This window comes from Lissotriton vulgaris, chromosome 10 (genome assembly GCF_964263255.1).
Source record: "Lissotriton vulgaris chromosome 10, aLisVul1.2, whole genome shotgun sequence".
In the NCBI taxonomy this organism is placed as follows: domain Eukaryota; kingdom Metazoa; phylum Chordata; class Amphibia; order Caudata; family Salamandridae; genus Lissotriton; species Lissotriton vulgaris.
In genome coordinates, this window is record NC_141698.1 from 1126325743 (window position 1) to 1126347761 (window position 22019).

General features: G+C 46.4%; 1 protein-coding gene across 1 annotated transcript in view; it reads left to right on the forward strand.

Moving 5' to 3' along the window:
* The window catches only part of LOC147689434 (exocyst complex component 1-like), a 1248358-nt gene that overhangs the window by 338739 nt on the left and 887600 nt on the right, over positions 1-22019 (forward strand). Inside the window, exon 4 of the mRNA XM_086939926.1 lies at positions 12023-12150. Within this exon, the coding sequence (XP_086796052.1) occupies positions 12023-12150 (128 nt within the window). The remainder of the gene's footprint in view (positions 1-12022; positions 12151-22019) is intronic.

Below are 22019 nucleotides of genomic sequence, written 5' to 3' on the forward strand. Positions count from 1 at the left end.
ATCATACATACCTCTACATTCACTACCATTTCTAAAAGAACAAATATAGACAAATAAACAAAACCTTACATAAGATTAACCCAAAAGTATCTCATGTGGACCGCTGTAGATGTAAGGGACAGAGGTCCTACCACTTAGTCATAAGCCGATCTATACATTGTTTTCCAATCAACAAAACATTGTCCAGGTCTTTAGTGTGTACGGCCTACGTACGTTTCGGTGATGATAGATAGTTAAATCACCTTCTTCAGGGCCAGAGCAAAAGACTAACAATTATGGTAACACATATATACAAGAGTTAAAAGAACGGGGAGTTTCTTCAATTTCTATTTGTATTGATGCGAATAGATCTTAGTTCTTCCACGAAGTGGACTTTAAAAGGAAACCATTTGCCACAGGTATAATTACATCTGAGTGTAGAAATAAGCTGTTGTTATCATTAATTCCAGGGGTTAGGTAAGAGCCAAGTGGAGCGCTTTGTTTAACGAATGGACTTTCTATTATGGCTTCTTCTCATGTTTCTGGTCATAGTTATATCCTTGTTCGCGGACCAGTTATTTAAAAGAATATCATCACACCATCGTGTTATGCACGACGTGGTCTGTGACAGGGGGTTCCTTGCATTTGCGCACCGGAAACGGTCCGGGAACAAGAATATAACTATGACCAGAGCTGTGGATGAAACTACAGGATATCAAGAACAGTGGCAGCTGTAGTTATCAGGATTGATTGTCATTGCCAGAGCTGTGGATGAAACTACAGGATATCAAGAACAGTGGCAGCTGTAGTTATCAGGATTGATTGTCATTGCCAGAGCTGTGGATGAAACTACAGGATATTAGGAACAGTGGCTGCTGAAGTCCGGGATTGATTGTCATTGCCAGAGCTGTGGATGAAACTACAGGATATCAAGAACAGTGGCTGCTGAAGTCTGGGATTGATTGTCATTGCCAGAGCTGTGGATGAAACTACAGGATATCAAGAACAGTGGCTGCTGTAGTTTAGGATTGATTGTCGTTGCCATAGCTGTGGATGAAACTACAGGATATCAAGAACAGTGGCAGCTGTAGTTATCAGGATTGATTGTCATTGCCAGAGCTGTGGATGAAACTACAGGATATCAAGAACAGTGGCAGCTGTAGTTATCAGGATTGATTGTCATTGCCAGAGCTGTGGATGAAACTACAGGATATAAAGAACAGTGGCAGCTGTACTTACTGGATTGATTGTCATGGACAGAGCTGTGGATGAAACTACAGGATATCGGGAACAGTGGCTGCTGAAGTCCGGGATTGATTGTCATTGCCAGAGCTGTGGATGAAACTACAGGATATCAAGAACATTGGCAGCTGTAGCTATCAGGATTCATTGTCATTGCCAGAGCTGTGGATGAAACTACAGGATATCAAGAACAGTGGCTGCTGAAGTCTGGGATTGATTGTCATTGCCAGAGCTGTGGATGAAACTACAGGATATCAAGAACAGTGGCTGCTGAAGTCCGGGATTGATTGTCATTGCCAGAGCTGTGGATGAAACTATAGGATATTAGGAACAGTGGCTGCTGAAGTCCGGGATTGATTGTCTTTGCCAGAGCTGTGGATGAAACTACAGGATATTAGGAACAGTGGCTGCTGAAGTCTGGGATTGATTGTCATTGCCAGAGCTGTGGATGAAACTACAGGATATTAGGAACAGTGGCAGCTGTAGTTCAGGATTGATTGTCATTGCCAGAGCTGTGGATGAAACTACAGGATATTAGGAACAGTGGCTGCTGAAGTCTGGGATTGATTGTCATTGCCAGAGCTGTGGATGAAACTACAGGATATTAGGAACAGTGGCAGCTGTAGTTCAGGATTGATTGTCATTGCCAGAGCTGTGGATGAAACTACAGGATATTAGGAACAGTGGCTGCTGAAGTCCGGGATTGATTGTCTTTGCCAGAGCTGTGGATGAATCTACAGGATATCATTGAATAATCTTTATTTAGGCACATTATGGCCATAAAAGATGCATAAAAACAACAATACATGTCACAATAGAGGAATGAATAATTTACATAATGTCAGATGGGGTTTGCAGAAATGCAATAAGATCCATAATTTAATTAAGAAGGCATATATAAAACATTTACTTAAAAACAATTTGTACATATCCAGTAATTTAAATTCCCAGGAACAATTCATTAATATACAGCCAATAGATGATCAGAGCAACCTTATCGAGTACAAAATCAATGCGCACAGACCAAGCCATTTATAGGTCCAAACCCATTTTTTTGCGAGTATAGCATGATGACAATAAAAATCTGCTAACACACAAAACAACCACTTGTCTAGAGTCTATTTTAATAATCCTATATGCTTCGACATAGGAGTGTATACCCATGGCATTGCACAGTGGCTTGATCCATCTTTTTCTTGCTGATAGGTATGCAGCACAAAAGAACAGGATATGATTATCATCCTCTTTAGGACTGGACTGACAGCACAAACACTTCTCACTGTTTGGAGGCCCCACCGTCGTGGATCAATTTGCTAATATTACATTAGTTTTGAGTATTCCATATCTAAATTTCAAGGATAGGCTTTTTGCCAGAGGTGGTCGGACCTCATCTAAAAAGTCCTCAAAATATGGGAAATCCTTAAATGCCAGAAAGCTACTTGTAATGGAAACACCTGTGTGACTATTTGGGAGATTACATGTTATATAAGCCCAGAATTTAGTTTTCACGAGTTTCTTACAGCTGTGTGTCAGACATAAAGGATCCTCCCAAAAGTGAGACAACCCAATTCTACAGAGCCAAATTTGAACGTGTTTCAGCCAAGGGTTCGAGTTGTATAGGTCCAGACTCTTTAATTCTAGGAGACCATCTCTATAATTCTTTTTCCCTTTTTTCCCTTTTTAGGTCTCGCCTGGACATCGTATCCGAAGGATGGGTCCAGGCTGGAGACTTAAAGCTGTCTGACACGGGGGAATGAAGGACAAGAAACTGTGACGAGCTTATCCTTGGCTGGATTCAGCTGCGTGCACGCGCACCAACATTCACGCATGCGCACATCACAGCCACACGCATACACAGCACTCACGCATGCGCACATACACACGCATACACAGGCACACCCCCGTCACCTACACGCATACACAGAGACCCCTCCACACACACCCGCCCCTCTCCTCCCGGCTCCACACACACGCACACGCATTTACACTTACACAGACACGCAGGCACCCAGACAGGCAACCCCCCCCCCCCGTCACACACACGCATACACACAGACTCCAAGACACAGACACACACACACACATGCACGCTCACACACATACACAGCCCGCCGCCGCACGGGCGCGCGCGCACACACATGCCCCCCCCCCCCAACAAGGCAAAGCCCCACTCACCGGCTTCCTCGGCTCTCACCGGCAGCAGGACTCTTCCTTCCTTCTTCGGCACCGGGGCGCAGGGTAGGCTCCTGCCTGCTCCAGTGCTCAAAACAATCGCGGCTCTTCCGTGGGAGGCGGGGTTGGCTCCCGCCCTCCTACTTCCTGTTTCCAGTTGTCCCGCCCGGCCTGCCTGACTTCCTGGTACAGGCCGGTGGCGGACTGCAGCACGCGCCATGCTTGTTCCAAGGAGAGGCCGGCGGCTTGAGCAGGGGGATGGGCAGTTTGGTGTTTGCGTGGTATAGGGAGGTGAATTCTTAAGTTTTATAAAACGTTATGTTACCACTGTCAGTTCTTCTGTAGAGTTTTAAGTTTTATAAAACGTTATTTTACCACTGTCAGTTCTTCCGTAGAGTCCAGTGCAGTCAGTCAGTGGTATCATTTCAGGATTAGCTTTTTTGCAAAGGTCAGTTTTTCATACACAGTAACTTTCCTCAAAATCGAGGCAGGTGTTACACTTGATTTGTTGTGTGTCGAAAGCCTCAGATACGTATAAATTGACATTCTAGCCAATCACAATGCATTGCCGATGATCCAGTATGCAATAGTGTTTAATATTGCTTTTCATTTACAGATGACTGCATTCAATTCTGGAGCAGCAAGTACATTTCCTGATTTTCCTCTATTGTTTATTTCAGCATTCATTTGCACCCCACCCACTCCCCCCGTTACTTTCAGACTTTTCTTTCTTAAACACTACAGGTCCTGTCTGGCTTCTCCTTCCTGTTCGTGCTACTGAAGTTCAGATGCAGGATTGGAAGTTTTCTTTGCGTATTTGCATAAATGTGTTTTAAATTGGCTGCTGACTCCTGAAAACATGTGGAACTTCAAATGCCCGTGGGTCTTTTGTCTTTGTGTTACAGCTTACTGTGTGGGCGTTTCAGTTGGCTCAGGATTTCAGCCTGATCCAGTGAGTGAAATCTGTAATTGTGGGCATGTGAACTTCTGAGGCCAAAATCAGTTGGTTACATGCTAACATACAATCCACACCATGCACAGTTACCCCAATACGCGCACACACACAAGCAAAACCCACACGTTCATGCAGTTACATTCATTACTGTTACATATATGACCGCACAAGCACTCACGCACATATGAGCTAATTCAGACATGTACAGATATAAAAAAAATAAAGCAAAGACAGACAGATACAAGTGAGTGCAGAGTGACAGTGAGTGCAGAGTGACAGTGAGTGCAGAGTGACAGTGAGTGCAGAGTGACAGTGAGTGCTGAGTGACAGTGAGTGCAGAGTGACAGTGAGTGCAGAGTGCGTGCAGAAACAGTGAGTGCAGAGTGCGTGCAGAGTGACAGTGAGTGCAGAGTGACAGTGAGTGCAGAGTGACAGTGAGTGCAGGGTGAGTGCAGAGTGAGTGCAGAGTGACAGTGAGTGCAGTGACAGTGAGTGCAGAGTGACAGTGAGTGCAGAGTGACAGTGAGTGCAGAGTGACAGTGAGTGCAGAGTGAGTGCAGAGTGACAGTGAGTGCAGAGTGACAGTGAGTGCAGAGTGACAGTGAGTGCAGAGTGACAGTGAGTGCAGAGTGACAGTGAGTGCAGGGTGAGTGCAGAGTGAGTGCAGAGTGACAGTGAGTGCAGTGACAGTGAGTGCAGAGTGACAGTGAGTGCAGAGTGACAGTGAGTGCAGAGTGACAGTGAGTGCAGAGTGCGTGCAGAGTGACAGTGAGTGCAGAGTGACAGTGAGTGCAGAGTGACAGTGAGTGCAGAGTGACAGTGAGTGCTGAGTGACAGTGAGTGCAGTGACAGTGAGTGCAGAGTGAGTGCAGAAACAGTGAGTGCAGAGTGCGTGCAGAGTGACAGTGAGTGCAGAGTGACAGTGAGTGCAGAGTGACAGTGAGTGCAGAGTGCGTGCAGAAACAGTGAGTGCAGAGTGCGTGCAGAGTGACAGTGAGTGCAGAGTGCGTGCAGAGTGACAGTGAGTGCAGGGTGAGTGCAGAGTGAGTGTGAGTGCAGTGACAGTGAGTGCAGAGTGACAGTGAGTGCAGAGTGAGTGCAGAGTGACAGTGAGTGCGGAGTGACAGTGAGTGCAGAGTGACAGTGAGTGCAGAGTGACAGTGAGTGCAGAGTGACAGTGAGTGCAGAGTGCGTGCAGAGTGACAGTGAGTGCAGAGTGACAGTGAGTGCAGAGTGAGTGCAGAGTGACAGTGAGTGCAGAGTGAGTGCAGAGTGACAGTGAGTGCAGAGTGACAGTGAGTTTCAGAGTGACAGTGAGTGCAGAGTGACCTGAGTGCAGAGTGTGTGCAGAGTGACAGTGAGTGCAGAGTGCGTGCAGAGTGACAGTGAGTGCAGAGTGACAGTGAGTGCAGAGTGACAGTGAGTGCAGAGTGACAGTGAGTACAGTCACTCAGCACCACCACATTATCACTCAGAACCACCACAGCATCACTCAGACCCAACACACAGTACCACTCAGCACCACCACAGCATCACTCATCATCACTCAGCACCACCACAGCACCCCCACAGCACCACCATAGCAACACTCAGCACCACCACAGCATCACTCAGCATCACCACAGCCCCATTCAGCACCACCACAGCATCACTCAGCACCACCACAGCACAAATATGTTCTCTCAATGTTTCAAGCTTTATTACAAATGTCACAAAAAGATGTTAATATTTCACTTCTGTTCTTGGATTTCGTTACAATAAAATACACTGAACATAATCTTCACAAAAGTTATTTACAAAAGTTTAAGCTATTGCCATTATAAATTACAATCACTTTTATTAAGTATTAAAAAAAAATAAAAGCCATTGTTATTTGTAATATCAATACATCTAAGTCACGTAAATACAAATGTTGCATTACAAATGCTATAGGTGTCACATTTGCGAAAGTTATAACTATTGGCATTGTAAATGACAAAGCTATTAATTTAGCTATTTTCAAAACCAACACATAAATGAACATTTGGTGAATTACCATTAAAATATTTGACTTTTTTACTAAGATATTATTGTACTCTTTTATGCAAACAAAATTTAGATACTGCATAAATAACTTTAATAAAACATATTTTATATGTAGCTTTTTATGTAAAAAAAAACTATAGCAGAAAGCAAAAAACAATTGCCATTTACAATGCTAATAGCTCAAACTTAAATAATGCGAGACCTATTGCATTGCAAATGCTTGTTTATATATTGGGGATGCCCCTTTCCATGTTGTTGAATATCTAATTCTCCCTGGTGGGTTGTTCCCCTTGCCTTTATCAATATTAAGTTTTCAGGGTCCCTCTACTGTTTTTTGCGACCATCTCTATAATCTCCAAGTTCGGGTGTACACCAGAGTCTCACCCAGTAGGATGGTGGTCGTAGGATTGCTAAGTGGTCTGTGCGTTTCGTGCTTAGATCTAAAAGTAACGGTAAAAGTGGGGTACGCTTAGGTTGTCTTAAAATACTTCTATTGAAGTTATTTTCACTTTTTATAAAAAGATTTCCAGCTTTTGGGCCCCAAATTTCTGCGCCATATAGCGCTGCAGACTGGGCCTTGAATTTAAACACTTCTAGTGCTGGTGATATTGATTTGCTAAGACTCGCCCCATGTTTCTTTAAGATTGGTAAGGAGTTCTGGGTCAAAATAGTTTTACTTTTTGCAGTTTGGGGTTTCCATGTATTCTTTGCGTCTAAGGAAACACCCAGATAAGTAAAATTAGACACAAGTTCCAGTTTTTGATTGTTTAAAAAAAAGTTCCCTTTAAATGATTTGTTAGGATTTAGGGCCATACATTTAGTTTTTTGTGTTTATCTCTAGGGCTTTCTTGTTACAATAAAGTTGGAATGTGTTTAAAAGGGTTTGCAGACCATTAGGCGTCTGAGAGATCAGGATAGTATCGTCCGCGAATAAGAGTGCGGGGACCCTTACTCCATTCAACTTAGGTGAGTCATTGCTACATTCCTCTAGGTGAGCTGGGATGTCATTAACAAACAATGAAAAAAGCGTCGGAGCCAGCACACACCCTTGGCGGACTCCCCGCTTTATTGGGACAGGTTTTGACAGTTCCCCATTTTGTCCCCAACGCACTCTAGCATAATTATTATCATGGAGTCTTATAATCTGTTGAAGCAAACAGACAGGCAACCCCAGCAGAAACAAACAATCCCATAAACGATCACGTAAGACTAAATCAAAAGCTACCCTAAGGTCAACAAATGCTACATAAATGTGCCCCTTACGTAAAAAAACATACTTCCAACAAAGACAACAAAATCTGAACACTTGGTCTATCGTACTAATATTGTTCCTAAAGCCAGCTTGGAACTTTGTGAGGATAGCATTCTCATCTATCCAAGAATTCATACGTGTTAAAATATGCCTAGCAAATAACTTTTGTAAAATATCCAATAAACTGATAGGGCGATAGTTAGACGGATCATTTCTATCGCCCTTTTTAAAAATTAAAACAATCTCTGCACCCCTCCAGCTAGTAGCTAAATCTGCACCATTAACTAGAATGTTAAAAAGCTGATTAATATAAGGTGCCCAGACTTTAATCTCGTGTTTATACAAATCGCCTGGTATTTCATCTAGACCTGGTGCTTTATCATTTTTAACTGAATTAATAGCTAACTCGGTTTCCTCTAGAGTGAACACTAGAGTACCGGTGCAACATGTGCACCGGGGGTGCTCCATTACATTTGCCTCAATATGTTCAGGAACTTCATATAGATGGGTAAAATGATTGACCCAGGTCTGTTCATCAATGAACACGTCGTGGGCCAATCTACCTGGCTGATTCACATTTGCTACTAACCTCCAAAATCCAACATTATCCTTGTACTTTGCTGCCAGTAACATATTCTCCCAACATTCCTCATCCCAATTAGATCTTGCTATCACCTGGATCCTCTTGTATTCCTTCCTTGATGCCCTGATCGCTTCAGGTACTTTGTTTTTAATTGCCTCTATAAGTAGGTCCGTGCCTGAGCGACAATCTTTGTTGTACCAAGGTTGGGTACCTACTGAACGAATTTTCTTTTGGCACTTTTTTTAGACATTTTAGACACTAAGGGCCGGATGTAGGTCGGTCGGTAACGGCCGAAAATCGGTATTTTCGGCCGTTACCGACCGAGATTCACAAAATGGTATGTAGGGCCACATATATTACAGATTCGGTAAATGTACCGATCAGTAAATTTACCGAATCTGTAAAATTCCGAATCGGAATTTTTTACCGATTCGGTAATATTGAGATGTAGGTGGGACTCTTCTGAGTCCCACAAGCCTTACAGAATCGGTATTTTACCATGAAATCCAACTTCATGGTAAAATACCGATTCCGGTGTGCATGCACATGTGTGCATGCACACCTGTGCCATATGACAGGCAGACCTGCCCTTAGGGCAGGTATGCCTGCCACATGGCCCCCGAATCTTTTTTGGGGGTGCTAGAGGGTGTCAAAGTGACACCCCCTGCACCCTTGTCAAAATCGGTATTTACCGATTCGGTAAATACCGATTCGGTAAATACCGACCGGTAATGCCCCATTCATTCCTATGGGCTTCAAAGCCCATAGGAATGAATGGGGCATTACCGGATGGTATTTACCGAATCGGTAAATACAGATATTTACCGATTCGGTAAAAGGAACATCTGGATGTTCCTACATATCCACCCCTAAGATTTACCGATTTTTAATTACCGAATCGGTAGAATTCGGTAATTAAAATTCGGTAAATCTATTTTACCTACAACTGGGCCTTAGTGCCAGATGTAGGTAAATGGCATTTACCGATTCGTAAATACCGAATTTTACAGATTCAGTATTTACAAATCGGTAAATGCTATGTAGGTATTTTTACTGATTAATTTACCGAATCTGTAGAATTCGGTAATTACTGAATCGGTATTTACCGATTCGGTAATTGCCATTGATTCCTATGGGCCTTGAGGCCCATAGGAACCAATGGCAATTACCGAATCGGTAAAATTACCGAATTGACAAGGGGACAGGGTGTAACTTTGACACCCTGTTGCACCCCTGATTCAGGCTTGTGTGCCATGTGACACACATACATGCCCTTAGGACAGATGTGCATGTACACAGGAATTCGTTATTTACCATGCAATAGTATTACATGGTAAATAACGAAATCTTAGGGGCCTGTGGCACTGTTTGCAGTGCCACCTACATATTGATTTACCGATTCTGTAAATTTACCGAATCGGTATTTTACAGAATCGGTAAATTTACCGAATCGGTAAATTTACAGATTATGTAAAATTTTGGCCCCCCACATCACAATCACCAAATACCGGTCGGTAACGGCCGAAATCGTCCGTTACCGACCGGTATTTGGTGACCTACATCTTGCCCTTAGGGTAGTAATGATGTAAAAAACCCATTGTGCAGATCAATGACATCATTATCCCCTACCGGGTTATTTAGGACACTGCCAAATGTGTCGGCAAAAAGCAGATAAATACCTGCTAACGCTTCTCCATTATCTAGTAGAAGGGCCCATTTAAGTGAGCGTCTGTTGTTACAGGATATCAAGAACAGTGGCAGCTGTAATTATCAGGATTGACTGTCATTGCCAGAGCTGTGAATGAAACTACAGGATATCAGGAACAGTGGCTGCTGAAGTTTGGGATTGATTGTCATCTGTGGATGAAACTACAGGATATCAAGAACAGTGGCAGCTGTAGTTCAGGATTGATTGTCATCTGTGTGTGAAACTACAGGATATCAAGAACAGTGGCTGCTGAAGTCCGGGATTGATTGTCATCTGTGGATGAAACTACAGGATATCAAGAACAGTGGCAGCTGTAGTTCAGGATTGATTGTCATCTGTGTGTGAAACTACAGGATATCAAGAACAGTGGCTGCTGAAGTCCGGGATTGATTGTCATTGACAGAGCTGTGGATGAAACTACAGGCTATCAAGAACAGTGGCACCTGAAGTCCATGATTGATTGTCATTGACAGAGCTGTGGATGAAACTACAGGATATCAAGAACAGTGGCAGCTGTAGTTCAGGATTGATTGCCATCTGTGTGTGAAACTACAGGATATCAAGAACAGTGGCTGCTGAAGTCCGGTATTGATTGTCATTGACAGAGCTGTGGATGAAACTACAGGATATCAAGAACAGTGGCAGCTGTAGTTCAGGATTGATTGCCATCTGTGGATGAAACTACAGAATATCAAGAACAGTGGCAGCTGTAGTTCAGGATTGATTGCCATCTGTGTGTGAAACTACAGGATATTAGGAACAGTGGCAGCTGTAGTTATCAGGATTGATTGTCATTGCCAGAGCTGTGGATGAAACTACAGGATATAAAGAACAGTGGCTGCTGAAGTCGGGGATTAATTGTCATTGATAGAGCTGTGGATGAAACTACAGGATATCAAGAACAGTGGCTGCTGAAGTCGGGGATTAATTGTCATTGATAGAGCTGTGGATGAAACTACAGGATATCAAGAACAGTGGCAGCTGTAGTTATCAGGATTGATTGTCATTGCCAGAGCTGTGGATGAAACTACAGGATATCAAGAACAGTGGCAGCTGTAGTTATCAGGATTGATTGTCATTGCCAGAGCTGTGGATGAAACTACAGGATATTAAGAACAGTGGCAGCTGTAGTTATCAGGATTGATTGTCATTAACAGAGCTGTGGATAAAACTACAGGATATCAAGAACAGTGGCAGCTGTAGTTATCAGGATTGATTGTCATTGACAGAGCTGTGGATAAAACTACAGGATATCAAGAACAGTGTCAGCTTTAGTTATCAGGATTGATTGTCATTGCCAGAGCTGTGGATGAAACTACAGGATATTAGGAACAGTGGCTGCTGAAGTCCGGGATTGATTGTCATTGCCAGAGCTGTGGATGAAATTACAGGAAATCAAGAACAGTGGCAGCTGTAGTTATCAGGATTGATTGTCATTTCCAGAGCTGTGGATGAAACTACAGGATATCAGGAACAGTGGCAGCTGTAGTTATCAGGATTGATTGTCATTTCCAGAGCTGTGGATGAAACTACAGGATATCAGGAACAGCGGCAGCTGTAGTTATCAGGATTGATTGTCATTGCCAGAGCTGTGGATGAAACTACAGGATATAAAGAACAGTGGCTGCGGTAGTGCATGACTGGTCGTCATTGACAGAGTTGTGTGAAGGCCCTGTGGCGCAGCATTTACATTTGCCACAGAGCATGATTGAGTAGCGTTGGCCATCCTTTGTGCAGGCTCCTCGATCATGAAACATTTTTCACAATCAATTTGTGGTAACTCCTACATAGTTTAAACCCTTTCATGCCCAAAGCCAATGCCTTCCCACTCAGCATCCACTCACACACCAGGCATTTTCCAAAATGTAATAACTGCTTTCTCTTCAGACCAATGGCATTTTGCTGTTCATGTTCCCCACTGTTGGCACAGCATGGATGTTGCATGTTGTGATACTTTGAAAGAGAAATAGGTTGGGGCCTAGTACTGACATAGATTGTGTGAGCTATGGGTTAGGATTTAGGGTCATTGACAACACTGGGATACAAGTGCTCTGCGAGTAAGTTTTTATCCCTCAACAATGTTTCTATTCTCTCCCCTCTCCTTAGTATCTGCATACCGACCACTGAACCTGACCCTAGTCAAGCTAAAGAAAGTAGATCGCGACCAGTACAAGCGCAGTGAGACCTGGTCCCTTTACAACTTGAGACTGGTGGACGGCAAAGAAGGCACCCAGGTGAGATGGTGATGCTCCATTGAATGGCTGGCCTCGCACCCAGTGGTAGGAGTGTCCTTGTATGTTTACTCTCTGCTAGCCTCGCACCCAGGAATAGGCGTGTCCTTGTATGTTTACTCTCTGCTAGCCTCGCACCCAGGAGTGGGCGTGTCCTTGTATGTTTACTCTCTGCAAGCCTCGCACCCAGGAGTACGCGTGCCCTTGTGTGTTTGCTCTCTTGTAGCCTCGCACCCATTGGTAGGCTTGTCCTTGTATGTTTACTCTCTGATAGTCTCACACCCAGTAGAAGGCGTGTCCTTGTATGTTTAGTCTCTGTTAGCCTCGCACCCAGTAGAAGGCATGTCCTTGTATGTTTACTCTCTGCTAGCCTCGCACCCAGGAGTAGGTGTTTCCATGTATGGTTACTCTCTGCTTGCCTCGCACCCAGTAGAAGGCGTGTCCTTGTATGTTTACTCTCTGCTAGCCTCGCACCCTGTAGAAGGCGTGTCCTTGTATGTTTACTCTCTGCTAGCCTCGCACCCAGGAGTAGGGGCGTCCTTGTATGTTTACTCACTTGTAGCCTCGCACCCATTGGTAGGCGTGTCCTTGTATGTTTACTCTCTGTTAGCCTCGCACCCAGTAGAAGGTGTGTACTTTTATGTTTACTCTCTGGTAGCCTCGCACCCAGTAGAAGGTATGTCCTTGTATGTTTACTCTTTTCTAGCCTCACACCGAGTGGTAGGGTGTCCTTGTATGTTTACTCTCTTGTAGCCTCCCACCCAAGAGTAGGCGTGTCCTTGTATGTTTACTCTCTTCTAGTCTCGCACCCAGTGGTAGCTGTGTCGTTGCATGTTTACTCTCTGCTAGACTCTCACCCAGGAGTAGGCGTGTCCTTGTATGTTTACTCTCTCTTAGCCTTGCACCCAAGAGTAGGCATGTCCTTGAATGTTTACTTTCTTCTAGCCTCGCACCCAGTGGTAGGTGTGTCCTTGTATGTTTACTCTATGCTAGACTCCCACCCAGGAGTAGGCTTGTCCTTGAATGTTTACTCTCTGCTAGCCTCACACCCAGGAGTAGGTGTGTCCTTGTATGTTTACTCTCTGATAGCCTCACACCCAGGAGTAGCTGTGTCCTTGTATGTTTACTCTCTGTTAGCCTCGCACCCAGGAGTAGGCGTGTCCTTGTATGTTTACTCTCTTCTAGCCTCGCATCCAGTGGTAGGCGTCTCCTTGTATGCTTACTCTCTGCTAGCCTTGCACTCAGTAGAAGGCATGTCCTAGTATGTTTACTCTCTGCTAGCCACGCACCCAGGAGTAGGCGTGTCCTTGTATGTTTACTCTCTTCTAACCTCGCATCCAGAGGTAGGCGTGTCCTTGTATGTTTACTCTCGCTAGCCTCCCACCCAGGAGTAGGCGTGTCCATGTATGTTTACTCTCTGCTAGCCTTGCACCCAGGAGTAGACGTGTCCTTGAATGTTTATTCTCTGTTAGCGTCGCACCCAGTAGAAGGCGTGCCCTTGTATGTTTACTCTCTGCTAGTCTCACACCCAGGAGTAGGCGTGTCCTTTTATGTTTACTGTCTTCTAGCCTCGCACCCAGTGGAAGGCCTGTCCTTATATGTTTACTCTGTGCTAGCCTCGCACCCAGTAGAAGGTGTGTCCTTGTATGTTTACTCTCTGCTATCCTTGCACCCAGTAGAAGGCGTGTCCTTGTATGTTTACTCTGTTAGCTACGCACCCAGTAGAAGGCGTGTCCTTGTATGTTTACTCTCTGCTAGCCTCGCACCCAGTAGAAGGCGTGTCCTTGTATGTTTACTCTTTTCTAGTGTCGCACCCAGTGGTAGGGTGTTGTATGTTTACTCTTTTGTAGCCTCGCACCCAAGAGTAGGCGTGTCCTTGTATGTTTACTCTCTACTAGCCTCGCACCCAGTGGTAGGTGTGTCCTTGTATGTTTACTCTCTGCTAGCCTTGCACCCAGTAGAAGGCGTGTCCTTGTATTTTTACTCTCTGCTAGCCTCGCACCCAGGAGGAGGCGTGTACTTTTATGTTTACTCTCTGCTAGCCTCGCACCCAGGAGTAGGCTTGTCCTTGTATTTTTACTCTGCTAGCCTTTCACCCAGGAGTAGGCGTGTCCATGTATGGTTACTCCCTGCTAGCCTTGCACCCAGTAGAAGGCGTGTCCTTGTATTTTTACTCTCTGCTAGCCTCGCACCCAGGAGGAGGCGTGTCCTTTTATGTTTACTCTCTGCTAGCCTCGCACCCAGGAGTAGGCTTGTCCTTGTATTTTTACTCTGCTAGCCTTTCACACAGGAGTAGGCGTGTGCATGTATGGTTACTCCCTGCTAGCCTCGCACCCAGTAGAAGGCGTGTCCTTGTATGTTTACTCTAATAGCCTTGAACCCAGGACTAGGGGTGTCCTTGTATGTTTACTCTCTTGTAGCCTCGCACCCATTGGTAGGCGTGTCCTTGTATATTTACTCTCTGCTAGCCTCGCACCCAGTAGAAGGTGTGTCCTTGTATGTTTACTGTCAGCTAGCCTCGCACCCAGTAGAAGGCGTGTCCTTGTATGTTTGCTCTTTTCTAGCCTCGCACCCAGTAGTAGGCTGTCCTTGTATGTTTACTCTCTTGTAGCCTCGCACCCAAGAGTAGGCGTGTCCTTGTATGTTTACTCTCTTCTAGCCTCGCACCCAGTGGTAGGTGTGTCCTTGTATGTTTACTCTCTGCTAGCCTCGCACCCAGGAGTAGGCGTGTCCTTGTATGTGTACTCTCTTCTAGCCTCGCACCCAGTAGAAGGCGTGTCCTTGTATGGTTACTCTCTGCTAGCCTCGCACCCAGTAGAAGGCGTGTCCTTTTATGTTTACTCTCTGCAAGCCTCGCACCCAGGAGTAGGCGTGTCCTTGTATGTTTACTCTCTTCTAGCCTCGCATACAGTGGTTGGCGTGTCCTTGTATGTTTACTCTCTGCTAGCCTCGCACCTAGGAGTAGGCGTGTCCTTGTATGTTTACTCTCTCTTAGCCTCACACCCAGTAGAAGGCGTGTCCTTGTATGTTTACTCTCTCTTATCCTCGCACCCAGGAGAAGGCGTGCCCTTGTATGTTTACTCTCTGCTAGCCACGCACCCAGGAGTAGGCGTGTCCTTGTATGTTTACTCTCTTCTAGCCTCGCATCCAGTGGTAGGCGTGTCCTTGTATGTTTACTCTCGGCTAGCCTCGCACCCATGAATTGGCGTGCCCATGTATGTTTACTCTCTGCCAGCCTCGCACCCAGGAGTAGGCGTGTTCTTGAATGTTTATTCTCTGTTAGCCTCTCACCCAGTAGAAGGCGTGCCCTTGTATGTTTACTCTCTGCTAACCTCGCACTCAGTAGAAGGCGTGTCCTTGTATGTTTTCTCTCTGCTAGCCTCACACTCAGTAGAAGGCGTGTCCTTGTATGTTTACTCTCTGCTAGTCTCACACCCAGGAATAGGCGTGTCCTTGTATGTTTACTGTCTGCTAGCCTCGCACCCAGTAGTAGGCGTGTTGTATGTTTACTCTCTGTTAGCCTCGCACCCAGTTGAAGGCGTGTCCTTGTATGTTTACTCTGTGCTAGCCTTGCACCCAGTAGAAGGTGTGTTCTTGTATGTTTACTCTCGGCTAGGCTCGCACCCAGTGGAAGGCGTGTCCTTGTATGTTTACTCTGTTAGCTTCGCACCTAGTAAAAGGCTTGTCCTTGTATGTTTACTCTCTGCTAGCCTCGCACCCAGGAGTAGGCGTGTCCTTGTATGTTTACTCTCTCTTAGCCTCACATCCAGTAGAAGGCGTGTCCTTGTATGTTTACTCTCTCTTATCCTCACACCCAGGAGAAGGCGTTTCCTTGTATGTTTACTCTGCTAGTCTTTCACCCAGGAGTAGGCGTGTCCATGTATGGTTACTCCCTGCTAGCCTCGCACCCAGTAGAAGGCATGTCCTTGTATGTTTACTCTAATAGCCTTGAACCCAGGACTAGGGGTGTCCTTGTATGTTTACTCTCTTGTAGCCTCGCACCCATTGGTAGGCGTTTCCTTGTATATTTACTATCTGCTAGCCTCGCACCCAGTAGAAGGTGTGTCCTTGTATGTTTACTGTCAGCTAGCCTCGCACCCAGTAGAAGGCGTGTCCTTGTATGTTTGCTCTTTTCTAGCCTCGCACCCAGTAGTAGGCTGTCCTTGTATGTTTACTCTCTTGTAGCCTCGCACCCAAGAGTAGGCGTGTCCTTGTATGTTTACTCTCTTCTAGCCTCGCACCCAGTGGTAGGTGTGTCCTTGTATGTTTACTCTCTGCTAGCCTCGCACCCAGGAGTAGGCGTGTCCTTGTATGTGTACTCTCTTCTAGCCTCGCACCCAGTAGAAGGCGTGTCCTTGTATGGTTACTCTCTGCTAGCCTCGCACCCAGTAGAAGGCGTGTCCTTTTATGTTTACTCTCTGCAAGCCTCGAACCCAGGAGTAGGCGTGTCCTTGTATGTTTACTCTCTTCTAGCCTCGCATACAGTGGTTGGCGTGTCCTTGTATGTTTACTCTCTGCTAGCCTCGCACCCAGTAGAAGGCGTGTCCTTGTATGGTTACTCTCTGCTAGCCTCGCACCCAGTAGAAGGCGTGTCCTTTTATGTTTACTCTCTGCAAGCCTCGCACCCAGGAGTAGGCGTGTCCTTGTATGTTTACTCTCTTCTAGCCTCGCATACAGTGGTTGGCGTGTCCTTGTATGTTTACTCTCTGCTAGCCTCGCACCTAGGAGTAGGCGTGTCCTTGTATGTTTACTCTCTCTTAGCCTCACACCCAGTAGAAGGCGTGTCCTTGTATGTTTACTCTCTCTTATCCTCGCACCCAGGAGAAGGCGTGCCCTTGTATGTTTACTCTCTGCTAGCCACGCACCCAGGAGTAGGCGTGTCCTTGTATGTTTACTCTCTTCTAGCCTCGCATCCAGTGGTAGGCGTGTCCTTGTATATTTACTCTCGGCTAGCCTCGCACCCATGAGTTGGCGTGCCCATGTATGTTTACTCTCTGCCAGCCTCGCACCCAGGAGTAGGCGTGTTCTTGAATGTTTATTCTCTGTTAGCCTCTCACCCAGTAGAAGGTGTGCCCTTGTATGTTTACTCTCTGCTAACCTCGCACTCAGTGGAAGGCGTGTCCTTGTATGTTTTCTCTCTGCTAGCCTCACACTCAGTAGAAGGCGTGTCCTTGTATGTTTACTCTCTGCTAGTCTCACACCCAGGAATAGGCGTGTCCTTGTATGTTTACTGTCTGCTAGCCTCGCACCCAGTAGTAGGCGTGTTGTATGTTTACTCTCTGTTAGCCTCGCACCCAGTTGAAGGCGTGTCCTTGTATGTTTACTCTGTGCTAGCCTCGCACCCAGTAGAAGGTGTGTTCTTGTATGTTTACTCTCTGCTAGCCTCGCACCCAGTGGAAGGCGTGTCCTTGTATGTTTACTCTGTTAGCTTCGCACCTAGTAAAAGGCTTGTCCTTGTATGTTTACTCTCTGCTAGCCTCGCACCCAGGAGTAGGCGTGTCCTTGTATGTTTACTCTCTCTTAGCCTCACACCCAGTAGAAGGCGTGTCCTTGTATGTTTACTCTCTCTTATCCTCACACCCAGGAGAAGGCGTTTCCTTGTATGTTTACTCTGCTAGCCTTGCACCCAGTAGAAGGCGTGTCCTTGTATGTTTACTCTCTGCTAGCCTCACACCCAGTAGAAGGCGTGTTCTTGTATGTTTACTCTTTTCTAGTTTTGCACCCAGTGGTAGGGTGTTGTATGTTTACTCTCTTGTAGCCTCGCACCCAAGAGTAGGTGTGTCCTTGTATGTTTACTCTCTTCTAGCCTCGCACCCAGTGGTGGGTGTGTCCTTGTATGTTTACTCTCTTCTAGCCCCGCACCCAGTAGAAGGTGTGTCCTTGTATGTTTACTCTCTGCTAGCCTCGCACCCAGGAATAGGCGTGTCCTGGTATGTTTACTCTCTGCTAGCCTCGCACCCAGGAGTAGGCTTGTCTTTGTATTTTTACTCTGCTAGCCTTTCACCCAGGAGTAGGCGTGTCCATGTATGGTTACTCTCTGCTAGCCTCGCACCCAGTAGAAGGTGTGTCCTTTTATGTTTACTCTCTGCTAGCCTTGCACCCAGGACTAGGGGTGTCCTTGTATGTTTACTCTCTTCTAGCCTCGCACCCAGTAGAAGGCGTGTCCTTGTATGCTTACTCTTTGCTAGCCTCGCACCCAGTAGAAGGTGTGTCCTTGTATGTTTACTCTCTGCTAGCCTCACACCCTGTAGAAGGCGTGTCCTTGTATGTTTACTCTTTTCTAGCCGCGCACCCAGTGGTAGGGTGTCCTATGTGTTTACTCTCTTGTAGCCTCGTACCCAAGACTAGGCGTGTCCTTGTATATTTATTCTCTTCTAGCCTTGCACCCAGTGGTAGGTGTGTCCCTGTATATTTACTCTCTGCTATCCTCGCACCCAGTAGAAAGCGTGTTCTTGTATGTTTACTCTCTGCTAGCCACGCACCCAGGAGTAGGTGTGTCCTTGTATTTTTACTCTCTTCTAGCCTCGCATCCAGTTGTAGGCGTGTCCTTGTATGTTTACTCTCTGCTAGCCTCGCACCCAGGAGTAGGCGTGTCTCTGTATGTTTACTTTCTGCTAGCCTCGCACCCGGGAGTAGGCGTGTCCTTGAATGTTTATTCTCTGTTAGCCTCGTACCCATTAGAAGGCGTGCCCTTGTATGTTTACTCTCTGCTAACCTCGCACTCAGTAGAAGGCGGGTCCTTGTATGTTTTCTCTCTGCTAGCCTGGCACCCAGTGGAAGGCGTGTCCTTGTATGTTTACTCTGTGCTAGCCTCGCACCCAGTAGAAGGTGTGTCCTTGTATGTTTACTCTCTGCTAGCCTTGCACCCAGTGGAAGGCGTGTCCTTGTATGTTTACTCTGTTAGCTTCGCACCTAGTAAAAGGCGTGTCCTTGTATGTTTACTCTCTGCTAGCCTCGCACCCAGGAGTAGGCGTGTCCTTGTATGTTTACTCTCTCTTAGCCTCACACCCAGTAGAAGGCGTGTCCTTGTATGTTTACTCTCTCTTATCCTCGCACCCAGGAGAAGGCGTTTCCTTGTATGTTTACTCTGCTAGCCTCGCACCCAGGAGAAGGCGTGTCCTTGTAGGTTTACTCTCTGCTAGCCTCGCACCCAGTAGAAGGCGTGTCCTTGTATGTTTACTCTTTTCTAGTTTCACACCCAGTGGTAGGGTGTTGTATGTTTACTCTCTTGTAGCCTCGCACCCAAGAGTAGGAGTGTCCTTGTATGTTTACTCTCTTCTAGCCTCGCACCCAGTGATAGGTGTGTCCTTGTATGTTTACTCTCTGCTAGCCTCACACCCAGGAGTAGGCGTGTCCTTGTATGTTTGCTCTCTGCTAGCCTCACACCCAGGAGTAGCTCTGTCCTTGTATTTTTACTTTGCTAGCCTTTCACCCAGGAGTAGGTGTGTCCATGTATGGTTACTCTCTGCTAGCCTCGCACCCGGAGAAGGCGTGCCTTGTATGTTTACTCTCTGCTAGCCTTGCACCCAAGACTAGGGGTGTCTTGTAGCCTCACACCCATTGGTAGGCGTGTCCTTGTATGTTTACTCTCTGCAAGCCTCGCACCCAGTAGAAGGTGTGTCCTTGTATGTTTACTCTCTGCTAGCCTCGCACCCAGTAGAAGGCGTGTCCTTGTATGTTTACTCTTTTCTAGCCTCGCACCCAGTGGTAGGGTGTCCTTGTATGTTTACTCTCTTGTAGCCTCGCACCCAAGAGTAGGCGTGTCCTTGTATGTTTACTCTCTTCTAGCCTCGCACCCAGTGGTACGTGTGTCCTTGTATGTTTACTCTCTGCTAGCCTCGCACCCAGTAGAAAGCGTGTCCTTGTATGTTTACTCTCCGCTAGCTTCGCACCCAAGAGTAGCCATGTCCTTGTATGTGTACTCTCTTCTTGCCTCGCACCCAGTAGAAGGCGTGTCCTTGTATGGTTACTCTCTGCTAGCCTTTCACCCAAGAGTAGGCGTGTCCATGTATGGTTACTCTCTGCTAGCCTCGCACCCAGTAGAAGGCGTGCCTTGTATGTTTACTCTCTATTAGCCTTGCACCCAAGACTAGGGGTGTCTTGTAGCCTCGCACCCATTGGTAGGCGTGTCCTTGTATGTTTACTCTCTGCAAGTCTCGCACCCAGTAGAAGGTGTGTCCTTGTATGTTTACTCTCTGCTAGCCTCCCACCCAGTAGAAGGCGTGTCCTTGTATGTTTACTCTTTTCTAGCCTCGCACCCAGTGGTAGGGTGTCCTTGTATGTTTACTCTCTTGTAGCCTCGCACCCAAGAGTAGGCGTGTCCTTGTATGTTTACTCTCTTCTAGCCTCGCACCCAGTGGTAGGTGTGTCCTTGTATGTTTACTCTCTGCTAGCCTCGCACCCAGTAGAAAGCGTGTCCTTGTATGTTTACTCTCTGCTAGCCTCGCATCCAAGAGTAGCCATGTCCTTGTATGTGTACTCTCTTCTAGCCTCGCACCCAGTAGAAGGCGTGTCCTTGTATGGTTACTCTCTGCTAGCCTTTCACCCAAGAGTAGGCGTGTCCATGTATGGTTACTCTCTGCTAGCCTCACACCCAGTAGAAGGCGTGCCTTGTATGTTTACTCTCTATTAGCCTTGCACCCAAGACTAGGGGTGTCTTGTAGCCTCGCACCCATTGGTAGGCGTGTCCTTGTATGTTTACTCTCTGCAAGCCTCGCACCCAGTAGAAGGTGTGTCCTTGTATGTTTACTCTCTGCTAGCCTCGCACCCAGTAGAAGGCGTGTCCTTGTATGTTTACTCTTTTCTAGCCTCGCACCCAGTGGTAGGTGTGTCCTGGTATGTTTACTCTCTGCTAGCCTCGCACCCAGTAGAAAGGGTGTCCTTGTATGTTTACTCTCTGCTAGCCTTGCACCCAGGAGTAGCCATGTCCTTGTATGTGTACTCTCTTCTAGCCTCGCACCCAGTAGAAGGCGTGTCCTTGTATGGTTACTCTCTGCTAGCCTCGCACCCAGTAGAAGGCATGTCCTTGAATGTTTACTCCCTGCAAGCCTTGCACCCAGGAGTAGGCGTGTCCTTGTATCTTTACTCTCTTCTAGCCTTGCATACAGTGGTTGGCGTGTCCTTGTATGTTTACTCTTTGCTAGCCTTGCACCCAGGAGTAGGCGTGTCCTTGTATGTTTACTCTCTCCTAGCCTCACACCCAGTAGAAGGTGTGTCCTTGTATGTTTTTTCTCTCTTATCCTCGCACCCAGGAGAAGGCGTGTCCTTGTATGTTTACTCTGCTAGCCTCGTACCCAGTAGAAGGCGTGTCCTTGTATGTTTACTGTCTGCTAGCCTCGCACCCAGGAGTCGGTTTGTCCTTGTATGTTTACTCTCTGCTAGTCTCGCACCCAGGAATAGGCTTGTCCTTGTATTTTTACTCTGCTAGCTTTTCACCCAGGAGTAGGCGTGTCCATGTATGTTTACTCTCTTCTAGCCTCGCACCCAGTAGAAGGCGTGTCCTTGTATGCTTACTCTCTGCTAGCCCCGCACCCAGTAGAAGGTGTGTCCTTGTATGTTTACTCTTTGCTAACCTTGCACCAAGGACTAGGGGTGTCCTTGTATGTTTACTCTCTTGTAGCCTCGCATCCATTGGTAGGCGTGTCCTTGTATGTTTACTCTCTGCTAGCCTCTTATCCAGTAGAAGGTGTGTCCTTGTATGTTTACTCTCTGCTAGCCTCGCACCCAGTAGAAGGCGTGTCCTTGTATGTTTACTCTTTTCTAGCCTCGCACCCAGTGGTAGGGTGTCCTTGTGTGTTTACTCTCTTGTAGCCTCGCACCCAAGAGTAGGCGTGTCCTAGTATGTTTATTCTCTTCTATCCTTGCACCCAGTG